This window comes from Euleptes europaea, chromosome 20, assembly GCF_029931775.1.
Source record: "Euleptes europaea isolate rEulEur1 chromosome 20, rEulEur1.hap1, whole genome shotgun sequence".
NCBI classification, from domain to species: Eukaryota; Metazoa; Chordata; class Lepidosauria; order Squamata; family Sphaerodactylidae; genus Euleptes; species Euleptes europaea.
The window spans coordinates 8,392,781-8,412,834 of NC_079331.1; the positions used below are offsets into that span (position 1 = coordinate 8,392,781).

Consider the following 20,054-nt stretch of genomic DNA (forward strand, 5'->3'; position numbering starts at 1 on the left):
GAGCCAGGGCAGAGAGAGAGAGAGAGAGAGAGAGAGAGAGCTCTTTTGCACAGTGTTCTGTGCAAGCTATAAACTCAAATTTTTCTTTTTTTAAAAGTCTGAGTACCCATAAAAACCCACAACTTGCTTTTCAACAAATGCTTTTGGAAGGAGCCAGCTCACGCCCGTCGACAGTCCTTTTGTTTGTGTAGGTGAAAGTCAGATACTGGAACAATAGGTTTGAAACAAGTGACTCAAGTTCAGTCACTGAAACCATACAAGTCCTCCTCTCCAAAACAAATGAAGTCATACAACTGTAAACGGCTTTGTGGCCGCGTCTGCTTAGAAGGCTCTAATTAAAGTGGTGTCAGCACTTCTATTGTGTAAAAGCCCCTTAGCGAGAGATTGTCAGCAAAAAAAAAAAAAAACATTTGCCGGTGCTGAAACTTTACAGGAACAGGGTTTTGTTTTGTTTTGTAAAGGCAGCCTTTTAAAACCTAAGGATCAGTTCTGCTTGTGCAGGTTTTCACACCTTGCACACGCACGTGTCAAAACTCCTGGGTGCTGGGCAGATTCTCCTGTGTGAGCCAATCCTGTGATTTGCTGATGCAACACAGAAAACATCACACCCGTGTGCTAACCACAGTTCTGTCTCAAGATTAACCAGCTTCTATAGGAACTACCTATAGGTCACATTATGAGAAGGCAAGAGTCACTGGAAAAGACAGTCATGCTAGGAAAAGTTGAGGGCAGCAGGAAAAGAGGAAGACCCAACAAGAGATGGATTGACTCTGTAAAGGAAGCCACGGCCCTCAGTTTGCAAGACCAGAGTGAGGCTGTCAAAGATAGGACATTTTGGAGGACATTGATTCATAGGGTCGCCATGAGTCGGAAGCGACTTGACGGCACTTAACACACACATAGGAGCTACCTTAGGCAGTTCATGAGAGGGAGGGCATCTTGGCCGTCTTCTGGGCATGGAGTGGGGGTCACTGGGGGAGGTAGTTGGGAAATTGCTGCATTGTGCAGGGGGTTGGACTAGATGACCCTGTTGGTCCAACTCTTATGATTCTATGATTTCCCAGTAAACTGACACACCAGTTTGGCTGAAGCCAGTAAAACATTTCATGCCAAGGCTCCAGACAAGCAACTGTGGTGTAGTGCTTAGTGGCCTAGGATCTGGGAGACCCAGGATCAAATTGCTACTCCACCGTGGAACCTCACTTGGGTGACCTTGGGCTGGTCACCCTCTCTCAGTCAGACCTACCTCACCGGGTTGGTGTGAAGATAACAGGCAGGGGAGGGCCCTGTACACTGCCCTGAGCTAATTGAACAAAGGGATGAGAGAAAATGCACTAGATAGAATATACTAGGAGTTGTCTAGACATTTTAATGCCACTGTGTTATTGATTTCTGGAAACTGTTGAGAAAAAGTAATCAAATAGCCTGAACTTTCCCATGTTTTCAGCATTAACACCATAGCCCTGTTAACCCAGTCCTTTGCCTGAACATCAATTAAAACTTGCAGTCACTGTGAAGTTTCATCTGTACTTGGCTCTTCAAATAAACACTTTGCCTGATCCTCAAATGTGTTGCCTTCAGCAGTAGTTCCATTAATTGAAAAACAGCCAGATCCTACAAGTATGCTTTTTAAAAGTGAGTTTAAAAAACTGTTTAGTCTGTAGAAATGTTTTCTCCAGGCCTTGGCATTGAGAGCCAGCATGGTGTAGTGGTTAAGAGTGGTGGTTTGGAGCGGTGGACTCTGATCTGGAGAACCGGGTTTGATTCCCCACTCCTCCACATGAGCGGCAGAGGCTAATCTGGTGAACTGGGTTAGTTTCCCCACTCCTCCACATGAAGCCTGCTGGGTGACCTTGGGCAAATCACTCTCTCTCAGCCCCACCTACCTAACAGGGTGTCTGTTGTGAGGAGGGGAAGGTAATTGTAAGTCAGTTTGAGTCTACCTTAAGTGGTAGAGAAAGTCGGCATATAAAAACCAACCCTTCTTCATTCGTCACACGTTCATTATGCGGTTTGTTCTTCCCAATGATTAATCCTGGCGTTTTGTTCCTCTGTTAAGGTTCCAGAGTTCTAAGTCTGGAAAGATCTACCTCTACAGAGACGTAAGGCTCCTGTTCTCTCGGAAATCTATGGAAGTCGACAGCGGCGCCGCGTACGAACTCAAATCTTACACTGAATCTCCAACGAATCCTCAGTTTTCACCCAGATGCTAGTGAGGACGAACCGTGAAAAAAGTATTGTCGGCTTACAGTTTAAAAGATGGGAAAACGTGTGGCAACAAATGTGTTTAAAGGTTTAAATAGAGAAGCGAGCGAAAAGATGGTCAAGTGAGCATTTAGGCTCTTCTGGGCTCCTGGACCAGTTTGGGGAAAGGTTTCCGGAATGAGCGTTTGTGTATTCCAAGTAGACTGGAAAATACTTAAGTCCTAATCTTTTTTTTTATACTGGTTTTAAACCACTTCATTGGATGTGTTGCAATAGCAGATTCCCAAATTAGTTTAGTGTTTACACCTTTATTTTATTTTATTTGTTTTGGTTATTTAATATTTAATGTTTCTTTTACTTTTAAGTGATGTTTGTCTTTACTGTTCTAATGTAGCACAAATCCTATGTAAAATCATACTATGTATTTTTGACATTACTATTGAAATCTGAAATATATACAGAAGTCTTTACTTTGCCGTGTGAAGTGTTTTTAAGTGATATTTAAGCTGCTTAAAATAAGGATGGGTTTCTGAAGTTCCATTGCGTCTATCTTGTCATACTATGCAAGCATGTAGGGGAAGGCTGGGCTGTGCTTTTTCTTCATACGTCTCATTTCTCCCCCCCCCCCCCACGGGTTCCCTGACAACATATAACACCATCATGCTGCAAAACTGTTTGGCGGCTCATTCCGGTCATTCACCCCAGCCCATAATTTAGCACTCCCTTTCCCCGCTTCCAAAAAGACCTTTCCCTCAAAGCATTTCATTTTTGTCCTAATTGGGATTGAAATCTTACACAACACCGCTGTCCCATACCTGACTTTCTCAGACTTGTGTTGTTAGTTTTTTTAAAAAAAAGAAAGATGTACTGTGAAAACAAAGTAGTATTTATATCTTAAATATATGTGAAAATAGCAAAATTTGCATTCTGGTTTTTGTTTTGGGACTTTTTTTGCGCACTGAAGAATTTATGTCCAACACAAGCCACTAGGTGGCGCTACAGGCTCATCCCTTTCATTGTACTCTGGGTCAACCAAGCAGGTGAATAAAATTAACATAAGCCCACAAGTGGAAAAAACGCACCATTTCCAAATTACTGTGTTCCCTTAAAAAGTGACTTGTGTTAATATTTAAGACCAAACATTTCAAAGAGGTAGTAGTAGAAGAAGAGCTGTTTTTTATAGGCTGACTTTCTCTACCACTTAAGGAAGACTCAAACCAGCTTACAAGCACCTTCCCTTCCCCTCCGCACACCCTGTGAGGTGGGTGGGCCTGAGAGAGAGTGATGTTCCCAAGGTCACCCAGCTGGCTCCATGTGGAGGAGTGGGGAAACAAATCCAGTTCACCAGATTAGCCTCCGCAGCTCATGTGGACCAGCGGGGAATCAAACCCGGTTCTCCACATCAGACTCCACCACTCTTAACCACTACACCACGCTGGCTCCACGCTGGTAACAGAACCAGAAATAAGTAAAGCTCAGCCTATGCTTGAAACTCTTTAAGTTTCAATATTGTTTTTTAATAATCTTACTAAATGTCCGAGGATTACAGATACCATTCTAACCCACATGAGATTCATCTGTTGAAGAGTGTCTGGCCTTGATCAGAGAAGATCACTGGGAAACTAGATGTAAGGCCTTCTCAGCTGTTCAGAGGAAGAACTCGGATGGGAATGATTATAATAGTAAGGGTATACACGGCTGGTTAATGTAATGGAGTAGGAAACAGGTTCATAATCCAGCAAGTTCTTTTTACATGTGCCGGCAGGGTATTTCCCCAAAGGGAGAGGCTCTGAGGGCATATTAGAAGCTGCTTTCCGAACTTGGAACTTAAAAAGTGATTGCCGGAATGATGAGCAGCTGTTCAGAACAGAATGGACGCTTCTCTGGATTGCAGATGTGTTAGAACCTGCAGAAAGAAGGAGAAGGGAAGCTATTAAATATTAATACACTTTCCTGTCTTTTCAGTTCAAGCTGTATTCTCTTAAAATGGGGAGGGTGCAATTTCTGCTGAATTCAGGACACACAATGAAAACAAAACTGGGAGAAACTCACTTTTTGTTTTTGTTTTCAGATGTGCTGTACCATTATCATTTAATGTTTTTTTTTTTTAAATCACCACTGGTTAACGCTATATTATGACCTTTAAAGCCCCAGGTGCATTTCCATAGTTCCAGACAAGCCTGTTCAGCAATTTAATCAGTTTGTAAGAACTAATTGCAAGAACTGTCACCAACAAAGTATTAGGATCTCTTGGAAGTTCCAAAAATAAACCCACAAGCCACGTGAAGAACTCCTTTAAGGACTAAGACATCCTTGTCTGCCACGGCCAAAGATCCGGATTCCCTCTTACCGATCTGAAGGCCCTCCCAAGAAAACATGTAGTTGACCAAATTAGACAAATTCTTGAGTGAAATGTGAATAAAACTGCATATACCCCCTTTAGAGGAAACTATTACCAAACAGGAATTGTTCCCAGACTCCTTCATATATGGCATCTTTAAGAACCCAAAAGCTTTTTTGTCCTGCTTGACTTCTAGGGCATTCATACATCTAGAACAGCTCTGACTAACCCTCACATTTTCTATGTAGTCATCAGGTTAAAGCCAATACACAGAGCTCCCAACCAGTCCTGCTTCTTTAATTTAAACCTCTCCCCTCTATAACCAGGTCAGAGCTCCATGCATTCAGTGTTTTGGCCCAATTATATCTGGCCATGACACTGGGCACTGGTGCTTAGAAAGTGTACCTCGCCCAGGTAACAAAACTTATTAACATTTATATTGGATATTACTAATCATAACTAGTTAATCATATATCTCTTTACTGTTCAGAACCTACAAGGAACCTTTCATTTCTTACAAGGAACCTTTCATTTGGGGAGGAGAGGGACTTCAATGCCATAGAGTCCAATTGCCAAAGTGGCCATTTTCTCCAGGTGAACTGATCTCTATCGGCTTGCAACCTCCAGCTAGTACCTGGACTCGAGGTTGGCAACCCTAGGTCAGCGTGCTGGTTCCACCAGGTACTTGTAGGAAGCCCACAACTGGAAGGTGAAAGTTGCAGCCTTCCCTAGCAAATGATAACTAGAAGTAATACTCATGTGGCTCCATTCAGCCACCAGGGATAATTAGAGCCATAAATTGGGCAGGCGAACCTTCCTGAAACGCCACAGAGCTCTAAGGCGATGCCTCGGTCCCGTCTCCCCCCCCCCCCCCACATTACGGGACCGCTTCATCGCCCCCTTTTAGCCTAGCAGTCATTGGACGGGACGGGCATACCTATCAGTCATTGGACAGACCGTCATTAAACTCTGTGTGTGTGTGTGTGTGTGTGTGTGTGTGTGTGTTAAGTGCTGTCAAGTCGCTTCCGGCTCATGGCGACCCTATGAATGAAAGTCCTCCAAAATGTCCTATCTTTGACAGCCTTGCTCAGATCTTGCAAATTGAAGGCTGTGGCTTCCTTTATTGAGTCCATCCATCTCTTATTGGGTCTTCCTCTTTTCCTGCTGCCCTCAGCTTTTCCTAGCATGACTGTCTTTTCTAGGGACTCTTGTCTTCTTATAATGTGACCCAAATACGGTAGTCTCAGTTTAGTCATTTTAGCTTCTAGGGTCAGTTCAGGCTTGATTTGATCATTTATTTTTGCAGTCCACAGTATCCGTAACAGTCTCCTGCAACACCACATTTCAAAGGAATCGACTTCCTTCCTTGGCTCTTGTGGGTTATCCGGGCTGTGTTACCGTGGTCAGCCCGGGTAACCCACAAGAACCAATGAACTCTGACCGTGAAAGCCTTCGACAATATTTCGACTTCCTTCCTATTCAGCTTTCTTCATTGTCCAGCTTTCACGCCCATGCATAGTAACAGGGAATACGGTGGCGTGAATTAACTTGATCTTGGCGGCCAGCGAGACGCGTCCTGACCCTTCAGGATCATTAAACTACAACTCCCAGAAAGCTGCGGGAGAGGCGCGGGAATATGACGCCCCGTCACTTCTCGCCGGGGCTCATTCATTCGCTCTTGGGCGGCTTGCGGTAGAAAGGAAGGAAAGGGAGAGGAGGGGAGGGGTGTCCCTCCTTCGACGGAAGAAACTTGAGCCTGCCGGCTCGCCGTCCTCCCGCCATCTTGTGTGCGGTTGTGGAAGCGGCGGCTCCGCTTCGCCGGCTCCAGGCCTTTCCCTCGCCCCGTCCGGAGCTGTCGTGTGGGGAGGCCGCGCCATGTCTGCGGAGAGCCCGGAGCCCGCTTCCGCGGAGGAGCAGAAGGTCAGCGCGGGGCGGCTCCGGGGAGAGAGAAGGCGCCGACGAGGGGAGGGCGGGAGGAGGAACTTATAGGCCGCGGCTTAGCCTGAGAAGGAGGGGGGGGGGAGTCGAGGAAAACTTTAGGGAATGGGGCGAGGGCTTTGGGGTTGTTTTTTTTGCACCGCGGAAACTTGACCGGAGCGGACACGGGAGCGAGGGGAAAGAAGCCCGCCTCCCCCCCGCGACCCTTCCCTGGCAACTTCTATCCATGCACGAAAGGAAGAAACTTGAATGCCCTGAATGGTGGTGGCGAGGGCTGCGGGTCTCGTCTGACCGGAAGCTGGAATCTAGAGAATGGGGGTGAGGGGGCCGGCCTCGCCTTCCATAGAGAACGGAGGGGAGCGCGTGAGCGAACTCCTTTAGGCCACCCACCCAGCCTAAGGCCATCTCCAGGTGCACGCTTTCCCCATCCGAATTCTCAAAACAATAAGCCCCCCCATGCAGAGTTTTGAGAATTTGGATGGTGGAAATGTGCATCTAGATAGATGGCCTTAGGCTGGGTGGGTGGGGGTGTGGCGGCTATAGATTTAAACCTTTAACTAATCGCATTGGAAGAGCAGCTTCGAATGACAGATTAACCCAGTCCATATTTTTTATGGCGGGAGCTGTCGACACGGGGGTGTCCTCCTGCAGCCTGCCCCGGCCTCCTTGAGAGCTGTGCCAGGGCCCCGGTGCGGCAAGGAGACCCGGGAATGTTGACATCATCCCTCAGTCTTTTTCCATTTTTCCTCCTTCCTCTGAGCAAAATGCAGCGTGAGGATTACATGCTGACAACACGCCCAGCTGTGATTTAAGTCGGCAAAACCACCGCCTTCAAAAAAACAATACTTTCAACTCCAACCCTCCTTTGTTTGAAGAGCTTTGAGTCAGTTGTCAGAGTCTGGACAGCTTTCTTTTTCACGTAGGAGTTAGTGGGGGTTAAGGAGTAACACACATGAACACATGAAGCTGCCTTGTACGGAATCAGACCCTCGGTCCATCAAAGTCAGTATTGTCTACTCAGTTCGGCAGCGGCTCTCCAGGGTCTCAGGCAGGGGTCTTTCACATCACCTACTTGCCTGGTCTCTTTAACTGGAGATGCCGGGGATTGAACCTGGGACCTTCTTCATGCCAAGCTGATGCTCTACCACTCAGCCACAGCCCCTTCTGGGGCTGTGTGTGCATCCAAGTGCCAGTGTTACCCATTGCGTTCAACCGGAGGTATTTATGGCTATACATCCCCATCCGCATTGTGGTTCAGCCAGTCGCATCTAAATGCCTGACTGAAGATGGACCAGAGCAAAACTGTTTAGAGGAGCAATGATATAAAAGGTGACCAAATACCCATGGAGTGGCTGTACTTTGTATAAGCTTGAAGGACCTGCCTGTGTTCTTCTGGTCCTATTGATTCCGTAGCACGCGTGCTCCTGGAATGTCGTTTTTACGAGGATCTAAGATCAAGTTATGTTATTCCTCTTCTAACAGACTGGAGGAGTATCTCTGTGTCCTTTGAAGAGCTTTGAGTCAGTTGTCAGTCTGGACAGCTTTCCTTTTCACATATGAGTTAGTGGGGGTTAAGGAGTCACACACATGAAGCTACCTTGTACTGAATCAGACCCTCGGTCCATCAAAGCCAGTATTGTCTACTCAGACTGGCAGTGGCTCTCCAGGGTCTCAGGCGGAGGTCTTTCCCATCACCTACTTTCCTGGTCCCTTTAACTGGAGATGCCGGGGATTGAACCTGGGGCTTTCTGCATGCCAAGCAGAGGCTCTACCACTGAGCCACGGCCCCTCCCCTAAAATACAGGTAGACTTGAACACATGAAGCTGCCTTATACTGAATCAGACTCCTGGTCCATCCAAGTCAGTATTGTCTACTCAGACCGGCAGCGGCTCTCCAGGGTCTCAGGCAGAGGTCTCTCACATCACCTGCTTGCATGGTCCCTTTAAGTGGAGATGCTGGGGATTGAACCTGGGACCTTCTGCGTGCCAAGCAGATGCTCTACTACTGAGCCACAGCCCCTCCCCTGTTTCTTACTGCTTGAGTATCATTAACTGGAACCAATACAGCATCTGCAGAATATGTCCGTAATCAATCAGAATACTGGGCGGAGCAAGCCGTCCTAGGCATGTCTACTCAGAAGCAAGCCCTGCTGCGTTCGGCAGGGCTTACCATGAGGTAAGCGTGCCCAGGATGGCTGCCAAAGTGTATCAAGGTGCGGCGTTAGGATTCACTGGTGTCCTTCTCCTTAGTACAGATTGGCCTGCAGGGCTAAAGTGTCGTATGTTTAGCCTGAAGAGGAAGAAGACTGAGAGGGGAGATGATAACCATCTTCAGGTCCTTGAAGGGCTGTCATATAGAGGAGGGTGCAGAATTGTTTTCTGTTGCCCCAGGTTGGACCGGAACCGGGTTGAAGTTAAATCAAAAGAGTTTCCGTGTAGACATTAGGAAGAATTTTCTGACAGAGCGGTTCCTCAGTGGAACAGGCTTCCTCGGGAGGTGGTGAGCTCTCCTTCCCTGGAGGTTTTTAAGCAGAGGCTAGATGGCCGTCTGTCAGCAATGCTGATTCTATGACCTTAGGCAGATGATGAGAGGGAGGGCATCTTGGCCATCTTCTGGGCATGGAGTGGGGGTGTTGGGGGAGAGGTAGTTGTGAATTTCCTGCATTGTGCAGGGGGTTGGACCAGATGACCCTGGTGGTCCCTTCCAACTCTGTGATTCTATGATCCTAGGATGCAATGTTGTGCTGATGCAGCCGTTGCTTTAGTTTCCAAATATGTATTTGCTATGAATTGTGGGAGTTTGCATCTAAGTTTGGTAGAGTTGTGTGTTGGAAATTCCACTCCGTGCAAACAAACGCCTCTCAGTTTCCTATCGGCTTTGTGCCATCTGAACAAAAAAAGTCACTTTAAAGATGATTCTCGTTATTAACCACATTCGGAATGGTTCATAGTTTACAAATGCGAAGGAAGCATTCTTGCCTGCAGTTTGCTTGAATCCCTTGCAGAATTGCAGCATCAGAAATCCTAGAGCGTAAGCACGATAGCCCCTTTGAAGCTTCACTTTCTTTTTGACAATAAAAGACCAACTTCAGATCAGAGCTTCAGAGTGAAAGTGTTAACTGACAAGCTAAAAAAATTGGTTCTGGTGCTGCTTGCATTAGCTGAGGGTTAGAGGATTGAAATTATTTTGCTTTTTTTTTTGCTGGATGAATGGCATCTGTTCACTGCCCGGCTTGAATTTTGGGTTGTGTGCGGATGCAGCTGGGCACCGACAGGAAAAGTGGATGTTGGTGTGAGAAGCACTGCACTTCCTTTTTGTGCAAGCCCATTTAGCTGAACTCGGCCTACTGGATATCTTTCTGTCTTCTCCCCCCTATTCCTAAAATGTCTGGCAGGCAGGAAAAATGAAGTTTATCAAGGTTCTGGTGGGCAGCAGCTATGGCTGGAAGGCTGTACTCAGGTTGGATATGCAGGCCCTTATCTGGGTGTTTTCAGACTTATTTCCTGTTGTCCAACTTTTAAATGAAGCTGTAGCCCATAGGAATAAATTGGGTATAAAGATGCGACGGTCGCATGAAGCTGCCTTCTACTGAATCAGACCCTTGGTCCATCCAAGTCAGACCGGAAGCGGCTCTCCAGGGTCTCAGGCTGAGGTCTTTCACACCACCTACTTGCCTGGTCCCTTTAATTGGAGATGCCGGGGATTGAACCTGGGACCTTCTGCATGCCAAGCTGATGCTCTACCACTCAGCCATGGCCTCTCCTCTCAACACTGTTTCTTAGCCAGTAAAATATCGCACTAGTGGTTTCACAAGCTGAATATCGGGAAGGCAGAGGTGATGTAGTAGAAATATGTCTTCTGTTTCAGGAAATGGAAGACAAGGTGATTAGCCCAGAGAAAGCTGAAGAAGCAAAGTTGAAAGCCAGATACCCTCATCTGGGACAAAAGCCCGGGGGCTCAGATTTCTTGAGGAAGAGGCTTCAGAAAGGAGTGAGTAAACGTGAACTGTGTTGGGTGGCTAATATGTCTAACCAAGAAAAGCCTTTTAATCTGTCAACCTGTGTTCTTACCAGTTCAACTTCTGAACTAGTACCCCGTTCCTAACAATATTTTCCAAGCAGTAAGTCTTACAAAAAATGCTAAATTGTAACAGTACGGCGGTGGTCTTTTAGCAACTTCTTGTTCCAGCAAAACGACTGAGCTGGTCAAGAACATGACCACTCGTGCTGGAATAAGATCTGCTAGTCTTTCCATTGCTACAAAACTCTTAGGGTCCAGAGACTTGTGCAAACCGATTTTGACCTCAGGGCGTCTGTGTGGTCTGTTTCTTTGCGATCCTTGGTACGTTAGTTTTGCCAGCTAGTATAATTTAAAGCCTTACATAGTAACGGGGATGGGCTTCCTTCCACTTATTCAATAGTACAGGCATGTTTCCGATGGCCCTGCATGGCTGAAATACAGCAGTGTTTTTATGGAGCCACAGCTGCTGTCTCAGGACTGGAGATGATGAAGAAGAGTTGGTTTTTATATGCCGACTTTCTCTACCACTTAAGGGAGACTCAAACCAGCTTACAATCACCTTCCCCTCCCCACCACAGACAGCCTGTGAGGTAGGTGGGGCTGAGAGAATGTGACTTGCCCAAGGTCACCCAGCTGGCTTCATGTGGAGGAGTGGGGAAACAAATCCAGTTCACCAGATTAGCCTCCGCCGCTCATGTGGAGGAGTGGGGAATCAAACACGGTTTTCCAGATCAGACTCCACTGCTCCAAACCACCGCTTTTAACCTCTACACCACACTGGTTCCTCCCTATCTCATTCACTAGGTTAGATAGCATAGTTTGCAATTCTAAGGATGCTTTGGTCTGAGTAGATCTGCATAGGATTGCTCCCACTGTGAAAGTAATCCTGGATTTCAACAGTGGGTTAACTTGCCCAGGCTTAAAGTCTTAAATTTAGTCCCGGATTAACAAAGTTGAATGAGTTCTGCACAAGTATTGATTTACTTTTTGTAGTGACTGAATTGCTTATAAATGAGAGATGGGTTGAAGTAATGCTTTGAAGGGAGACGTTTGAAGTGCTGTGACTTGCATTTCTATGATGCAGATGTTCACCCCCTTCTTTTTTTTGCCTTTCAGCAAAAGTATTTTGATTCTGGGGATTACAATATGGCAAAAGCAAAAATGAAGAACAAGCAGCTCCCTACCGCAGCCCCTGACAAGACTGAAGTTACGGGGGACCACATTCCTACCCCTCAGGACCTTCCGCAGCGAAAACCATCTCTCGTAGCTAGCAAGCTGGCAGGCTGACAAGAATCTCAGAACTGCATGAATCTTCTCATTCCCTTACTCTTTCCTTAATAGTTATTTCTCACTTTTTTTTGTTTCCACTAAGTCATTGACTGATCGCTTTGCAGATAGTGGTAGCCTGTGCTGCTATGGTAAGAGAATCCTGTTAAGAATTAAGTTGAGTAAGTCCTTGGATGAGTCAAGAACAATGCACTGATTTAAAAACAAAAAGGACACGTTTTGTTAGAACAATGTAAAGTTAATCTACTTGAAAATGTACATATTACCTATTTGCTAGTGTAGGGCTGGTTCCAGCAAGTGATATAATAGCAAGTTTGACAATTTTTAATGTTTCTGCTTTCCTAAGTTCACTTTAATTACTGCATAGTCTGTCTGTGTTGAATACAGCCCCCCCGCCCCGTTTGTTTCTTCCTGTGTTTTGGTTTTGTACACTAGAGGTTTTAGACCACAAGTTGCTAGAAGGTAAAGCATGTATTAAAAGAGAGAGAGAAGGGGCTCCGACTTAATTTGCATATCTGCTCTTGAACTTGAATGGCCTTAAACCTACTTCAGCTTTAACAATAGATTATTTTTTTTAACTTGGGCAATATTTGCCCATTTTTTTGGGCGTACTTCTTGTGAACCTAGTGCTTATTGACCACCATCTGTTGAAGCTGTTATTCCTTTGGATTCTGTAGCCTAGAACACGTTCTTGCAGTGAATGAAGTGTGCATGTGCATTGACTGAATTCACTTTTTGTGCCATTTCTGTAAATAAGATAGTTTTGCACAACTTTTGCAAAGATCTGTTATCTCTACATTTAAAAAAAAATAATGTGCCAACTGGAAGCACAAGTGATTCTGTACCTTTGAAAGTCATAATCCTCTGAGTTAAAACTACCTTACTGAAAGTGAGAGACCTGTATGTAGAAGATTTGGGGAACGAGTAAAGTACTATGACGACCTGTCTTCACTAATACACCCATTTTTGTATACATCAACAATGACCTCCAGCATCTGGTCCTAAAATAGAAACACTTCAGCTAGTACATCTAATCTGTAGTCTGACTTACTTTAACAGTAACTGAGTGAATTAAAGGCAAGTATATTACATGAAGCATCTTGTAGATCACCGTGTAAGATGTCCTAAGGCTAGCTATATTTGCTTTTCAATATCTTTGGAAAAAACTATACCTTTTAAGACTTGTATGAACTACAGGATGCTTTGGAAATGTGTAAGTGTGGGAGAATCTGTGTTTTTACTGAAGGTCTTTGGTTAATACACTTACTCAGAGGTAGTGTGGTCAAAAGGAATTCTAACTGCTTTCATTCGGATTGGGAGGTGAAGGTATTTTCAGGCTATACTTAAGAATTTCACATACACCACAGTGACAAGCTAATTCCTTGATTCAGAGGAAAACAATTAAAATTTTTTTGTCAATGTATATCGTAGGTAGATAATCCAAGAGGGATTGTTTCCCAAAGTGGACCTGTTTAAGATTAAAGTGATTGGCTAAAATGGATATTTAAGTAATTTGTTTATAAAAAATGTCAAGGATGGTACTGAAGGAATTCCAGATTGCTTTTACCAAGTATCTTCACTCTGAAGGGAGTCAGACTGTCTGTTGCTTCAGCTTCCAAGAGGAGCATGTATCAGGAGGGGCCATATTTAAGGTTGAAATCTTCCTCTAAGAAGCAAGCTAGAATCAATGTGGCTAATAGTTACTATGTTAGGGTAAGTTCTGACCCGTAATATTAGGTATTGTAACTAAAAGCCCTGATTTTCAAAGGTACTGAGCACCACTATCTCCAATTGACTTCACCCCCTCTCTTTAAAAAAAAATCTGATCTTGTTTCTATACCAAAAGTAAACATGGTATATATAACCCATGGGTGATAGATTAAGGTATAGTGGAGATTAATGTTACTTGCAAAGGGGTTGTTTTGTTATCAGGCTGTCTTATAGAAGAAAGATGCCTTTAAATTCTTGGACATACCAACTTTTGTCCCTGAGTGGAAATTCAGTAGGCCTAATTCTTACTGTATCTCTCTGTAGTATTTCAAATTGACTCTCTTAATCGCAATTGACAACCACAAACATTTACACTTTACTTTTAAAAAACTCACACTGAGAAGGATCCCATTTATCAGATCAGGAGCAATGTGACAATAAATGGGTTTCCCTGGAAGGTCATCTTAAAAAACAACAACCATAATTTTATTTTTGTATGAGTAGTAAGCTCAAAACCTAGGCTTTGTACCAATTGAACTGCTGTGGCCTAAACTTAGGAATTCCTAACAACGGAAACGACTGTTTTTTGGTTGCTGCTGCACTGCAGGTGAATAGTCAGGTTGAATTAGTATGACACGTAGGGAGGTATAAATAGCCATGTAAACCTCAAAATCCCATCTCCCCCCATTAGGGTTTGCCATTTTACATTACTGATGCCACCGTGCAAACTGTCCATTTCCCATCACTGAATTGAAATGTTACAGCTGTAACGACAACATTAATGGATGATGTGTAGGAATATATACTTACAGTACCAACTAGTCTGGTCTGACGGTGGCCCCGAATCTCTGGATGAGCCTCAACAACTGAAAATAGTTTGGTCATCTATGCTGTTAAAGAGTCAAGGTGTTAGATCAACAATCATTTTAAGAGAAGATCAAACTGTGATGACTAACTTACAACTTTCTGCTTACTCCATGATAAAGCTGTAAAGCTTGTGTACATACTGTATAATATGAGTTTTACCATTTGATAAACGACCTTTTCTCAGAGATCTATCTGCACTATAGTCGGGCAATCTCTCAGCTTTACGCAGTGATTAGTAGTGCTTAAGTATGTCTACAATGAAGACAGTATCTGGTAGCCCGCCCTTTGAATTTTCCCCATTAGTTACTAGTGGAGTAAATCAAGTGATTCATCAGTATCATTCCCCTTACTGCTATCCTACCCGTTCATTACTCATAGTTAGAGGAGAGTGTTTGTGCAGAGGCCGCAAAAGAACTGTTTGGTTTGATAATGTTGCCCCTTAATGCATTCCTGATACTGAAGCGATGAAAATTTCAGTTGCTCCTTACCAACACACTGTATAGTATGCATAATAAATTAATCTAATTAGTTTTCATTGCTCTGTAGAAGTTTGTCTGGTCTCGACTGTGGTTTTCCATAATTGCATCGCATCTCTTGATTTCTGGCCTAGTCTCTGCAAAAACTTCCTTTGGACTTCTGACGACAGGGCCAGGGCCTCTCATTTTCTGATATGTTTGACTAGAAAACTAAAACGTACCTTACTTGTAATTACCTTTATATATTTCAGTGCTTATTTTTCTAATAATGGTATTAAAAGCTTATTGTTTTAAAACTTTAATTCCATAATAAGCTTCTTTCAATGCTTACATGTACAGCAATGGTAACTGTTTAAACCAGATTCTCCCTGGCCAGATCTTTCTGAGGCAGGAGCTGGACAAGGTTTTTGGCGTTCTGGGTGCAGCTGGCATGGACCAGTTATTAGAGTTTGATACAACACTCTAAATTCCACCCGGGCTTTGGTTCCCAGAGATGGCTACATGCAATCTTGGCTAGCAACATAATGGGCCACAATTCTTTGGGAGTACAGCATCAGTTCAGAATGGCCGGTTCCAACCGACTGTGCAGGTGTGCCTTGAAGCAGCTTGTGTGGCCCCAAGCTCAGTGCGGCCTGACATCTAGGAACTGTAGCTGCAAGCTGAAGGAGTGAGCTGTGGCTCACGAAAGCACCTACCCTGCCAGAAATTTTGTCAGTCTTTTAAGGTGCCACTGGCTCTTTTTCTCATTCCGGGCTCGATGATCCTGTAAGTAGATACGGCTGTTTTGCATTTCTACTCCTTAAACACAGCTATAGAACAAGTTTCTATAATGGGATGAATGAGCTTATGACACGTAGAAGCTTTATTGTTAATTCGCTAAAAGGTTTAAGGCACTTAAAATACAAAAGGTAAGTTGCAGGTGCCTCAATCCTATTTATTGCATTAGGTCTTCCGTGCCAATAAAAGCCCAGGGGGCGCTATTTTGACACTTCAGAATGAACAGAGCGGGGAAACAAGATTGCCTGTTGCCACTGTGGGTCTTGCAGCAATTAAATGGCTAAGTATTCCTCTACCACGGAGTTGGTGTCCACAGGTTGACCCTGTGGCCACCGCCACATCAAATTTGGCCCACATAGGGCCTTTTCTGTTCTTTTTGCAGAGCATTTCTAGCAACTATTTAGCAGCGTGTAGCTCTGTTTAACACAGACATTATGACTTGAGGTATTAATGTTTTACGGTTGTGAAAAGACGATGCTTCTTTTACTTAAAGTAATATTTATGGGAAAGAGTAACTGTACCAGATAATGGATGCTTCTGGGAAGTTGTCAAACATTACATGCCATATCTCAGGGCTGTCACACTACTAGGTTGTCACCCCACCAACTTTTTTGCCTTTCCTGAAAACACGTTATCTTAGGCCCTACATCAAGACACCAGAATGGTGGATCGTACCACTTCAAACACAGGTGAGGGATTACCTTTTTTTAAAGCTTCCCTACTTAATTTTTAATCTCTTGGAGTAAAAATGGTAGCAACCCATCAATCATAGACGGAATGAAAATGTAGTGAAATAGCCAGAACTGGTTACAGTATAAAAAGCAAACCTTTAAATATGTATGAGAAAGCTAACAATGAAGGGTCCCCAACCTTTTTGAGCCTGCAGGCCCCTTTGGCATTCTGATAGCGTGGTGGGTGCAGCCACAAAGTGGCTGTCAAAAAGTGACTGCCGCAGAAGTAGTACAGCCTCCAGGTACTAGCTGGAGATCTGCTATTACAACTGATGTCCAGTTGATAGAGATCAGTTCACCTGGAGAAAACGGCCGCTTTGGCAATTGGACTCTATGGCATTGAAGTCCCTCCCCTCTTCAAACCCTGCCCTCCTCAGGCTTCGCCCCCAAAATCTCCTGCTGTGCTGAAGAGGGACCCGGCAACCCTACGCTGAAGGTATAGCCAGCTAAAAAATAGCATTGGCAGCTTGCCTTCAGTCACACAGTGAAGATCTTTGTGCCATGGTGGTAGGTGCTACCAAAGTAAACATTTTAAAAATCTGCACAGCCAATCAGAAGCCTTGGGCAAAACCCCCACCTGGCTCTGCCCATTTTAAAAAAAAACAACATTTGGCTTTTAGACAGCTTACATAAAACTCTGGTACACTTTATTACAGGGCATCGGGACAAGACACAGGTGTGCCTTCTATGGAACATACTTTGGTAAATTTGTTGCAACTGACCTTCATGCAGACTCCATGCTGGCTTGAGTCTACCTTCTGTATCAGGGAATATACTACGACAAGGACATCGCCCAGGACCAGAATGGATGAAGCAGCTAGTTAATGCTAGGCACCCCAGGTGGAGGTCATTGCCGGGCTTGAGAAAGAAAAAGATCTGGAAGTGGTATATAAGTCTTAAAGACTAACAACATTTAGACTAACAACCTTAAAGACTAACAATATTTCTGGCAGGGTTGGAGCTTCCATGGGCCACAGCTCACTTCTTCAGATACAGCTAGAATTCTAGGTGTTCACCATCTCATACATTCACAGAAAGCAAAAGGCAAAACTAGAAGTCCCATGGCACCTTAAAACTCAACAAAAATGTGCTGCTGCAACAGACTAACAATGCCCATCCTATGTTATATGGAAGGGGCACTCTCTATTACAGGAAAGCTTTGTTTCATGTAGAATCCACACACACCTCCAATGCACTAAATAAAGATAGCGCACAGCTACCCCTCTGGATAGTATTATATTGAAGAGGGGGGACTTCTAGCTGTATTTGAAGAAGTGAGCTGTGGCTCACGAAAGCTCCTACCCTGCCAGAAATTATGTTAATCTTAAGGTGCTACTGGACTCTTGCTCTTTTCTACTGCTACAGACTGACTTAACACAGCTACCCTTCATGATCTATCTACACAAAATGTGTGTGTAGAAAGAGCCAGAGTCCAGTAGCACCTTAAAAGCGAACACAATTTCTGGCTGTGGCTCATGAAAGTGCCTGCCCTGCCAGAAATTCTGTTAAGTCCTTAAGGTGCTGCTGGTCTCTTGCTCTTTTCTACTCAGATTATTTTGTGTAGATAGATCATGATGGGTAGCCGTGTTTGTTTGTAGCAGCAGAAAAGAGCAAGAGTCCAGTAACACCTTAAAGGCTAACATTTCTGGCAGGGTGGGAGATTTGGTCAGCTCACTTCTTCAGATACACTTAGAATTTCCCCCCTCTTCAATATAATACTATCCAGAGGAAGAATGCCATTGTATTCCCTATTACTACGTATGTGTGTGAAAGCTGGACATTGAAGAAAACTGACAGGAAGAAAGTAGATTCCTTTGAAATGTGGTGTTGGAGGACAGTGTTACGGATACCGTGGACTGCCAACCCCCCCACAAATCAGTGGGTTATAGATCAAATCAAGCCTGAACTGACCCTAGAATGACTAAACTGAGGCTGTCGTACTTTGGTCACATGAGAAAACAAGAGTCACTGGAAACAACAATCATGCTAGGAAAAGTTGAAGGCAGCAGGAAAAGGCAGCAGGCCCAACAAAAAATACTGTTCGCAGTGTTTGGCCCCTTTAGCTGTGAAGGCGTCTTCCAACCATGTTTTAGCCGCGGCATCCAAAAACCCTTTTGAAGCGAGGTTTTTTATAACATTTCCAAACTCTTGATACATCGCTGGGAATACCTAGTGCGGTAACAGCCAAAGACAGCAATTTCCTTATAGTACAGTAATTCTGCCTCCGGTCTAGTGGGATTCGTAAACGGCTAATTGAAAACTTTTCCCCATAGGAGATCTTTCCTCCTCTTCTCCAAATCACCCTTCTCAGAATCACCAACTTTTATTATTTTAACCAAACTTTGATTTACCGCACTTGTATTCCCAGCGATGTATTAAGAGTTTGAAAATGTTATAAAAATCACTGTTCGCACTTTCTAATGTCTCCTCACCAATGTATTAAGAGTTTGAAAATGTTATAAAAAGTACTGTTCGCACTTTCTATGTATTCCCACCGATGTATTAAGAGTTTGAAAACGTTATAAAAAATACTGTCCGCACTTTGCTTGGCCCCTTTAGCTGCGAAGGCGTCTTCCAACCATTTTTGAGCCGCAGCATCCAAAAACCTTTTAAAGCGAGATTTTTTTATAACATTTCCAAACTCTTGATACATCGCTGGGAATACCTAGTGCGGTAACAGCCAAAGACAGCAATTTCCTTATAGTAAGTAATTCTGCCTCCGGTCTAGTGGGATTCATAAACGGCTAATTGAAAACTTTTCCCCATAGGAGATCTTTCCTCCTCTTCTCCAAATCACCCTTCTCAGAATCACCAACTTTTATTATTTTAACCAAACTTTGATTTACCGCACTTGTATTCCCAGCGATGTATTAAGAGTTTGAAAATGTTATAAAAATCACTGTTCGCACTTTCTAACGTCTCCCCACCGATGAATTGAAAATGTTATAAAAAGTACTGTTCGCACTTTCTATGTATTCCCACCGATGTATTAAGAGTTTGAAAACGTTATAAAAAATACTGTCCGCACTTTGCTTGGCCCCTTTAGCGGCGAAGGCGTCTTCCAACCATTTTTGAGCCGCGGCATCCAAAAACCTTTTAAAGCGAGGTTTTTTTTATAACATTTCCAAACTCTTGATACATCGCTGGGAATACCAAGTGCGGTAACCCCCACTGTCCGCACTTTGCTTGGCCCCTTTAGCTGCGAAGGCGTCTTCCAACCATTTTTGAGCCGCGGCATCCAAAACCCCTTTTGAAGCGAGGGTTTTTTATAACATTTCCAAACTCTTGATACATCGCTGGGAATACAAAGCGCGGTAACAGCCCCAGGCGGCTGCTACCCGTGGTGGTCTCCCCCCCCCCCCGACACTTTGCACCCGCGGCCGGTGGGAGGCAGAGCGCGCCCAGGAGTCCGGGGCCGCCGCGCCGCTGCCGCCGCCTCCTGCATCCCCGCGCCGGCTCGGCTGGTACCCACAATGCATGAAGAGCCGCCGCCGCAGAAGGCGGGGGCCCGCCTAGCGGACGCATCATCCCCATCCTTCCCAGGTAGCAACATGGCGAGGCCGGCCTGAGGCGAAGAAGCACCACCCGCCTCCTCCTCTCCTCCTCCTCCTCCTCAGCGACCTCCTTTCCCCCCGCTACCGGCTTCCGAGGCCGCCCCGCCCTGTCGGGCCTCCTTCGACGGAGGAGGGAGAGACGCCCGG

The 20,054-nt window shown here is 44.7% G+C and overlaps 2 protein-coding genes across 3 annotated transcripts in view; both read left to right on the forward strand.

The window, feature by feature from the left end:
- Positions 1 to 2,262, forward strand: part of ATOSA (atos homolog A) — a 39,203-nt gene extending 36,941 nt beyond the window's left edge. For both annotated transcript variants that reach the window (XM_056865891.1, XM_056865890.1), the window contains exon 12: positions 2,060 to 2,262. In XM_056865891.1, coding sequence (XP_056721869.1) covers positions 2,060 to 2,213 — 154 coding nt within the window. In that variant the 3' untranslated portion in view covers positions 2,214 to 2,262. The remainder of the gene's footprint in view (positions 1 to 2,059) is intronic.
- A 4,149-nt stretch (positions 2,263 to 6,411) lies between these two features.
- ARPP19 (cAMP regulated phosphoprotein 19) lies at positions 6,412 to 12,179 on the forward strand. The gene is made up of 3 exons (XM_056865750.1): positions 6,412 to 6,466; positions 10,353 to 10,475; positions 11,622 to 12,179. The coding sequence occupies exons 1-3, from the start codon at positions 6,422 to 6,424 to the stop codon at positions 11,790 to 11,792; spliced, it is 339 nt and encodes a 112-aa protein (XP_056721728.1). The 5' UTR covers positions 6,412 to 6,421; the 3' UTR covers positions 11,793 to 12,179.
- The last annotated feature ends 7,875 nt before the right edge of the window (positions 12,180 to 20,054 follow it).

Excerpts from the sequence above, each read along its gene's own strand:
- ARPP19 (XM_056865750.1), top strand. The coding sequence starts at position 6,422 with ATGTCTGCGGAGAGCCCGGAGCCCGCTTCCGCGGAGGAGCAGAAG. Across the intron at positions 6,467-10,352 it reads CTTCCGCGGAGGAGCAGAAG|GAAATGGAAGACAAGGTGAT; the intron begins GTCAGCGCGGGG and ends CTTCTGTTTCAG. Across the intron at positions 10,476-11,621 it reads GGAAGAGGCTTCAGAAAGGA|CAAAAGTATTTTGATTCTGG; the intron begins GTGAGTAAACGT and ends TTTGCCTTTCAG.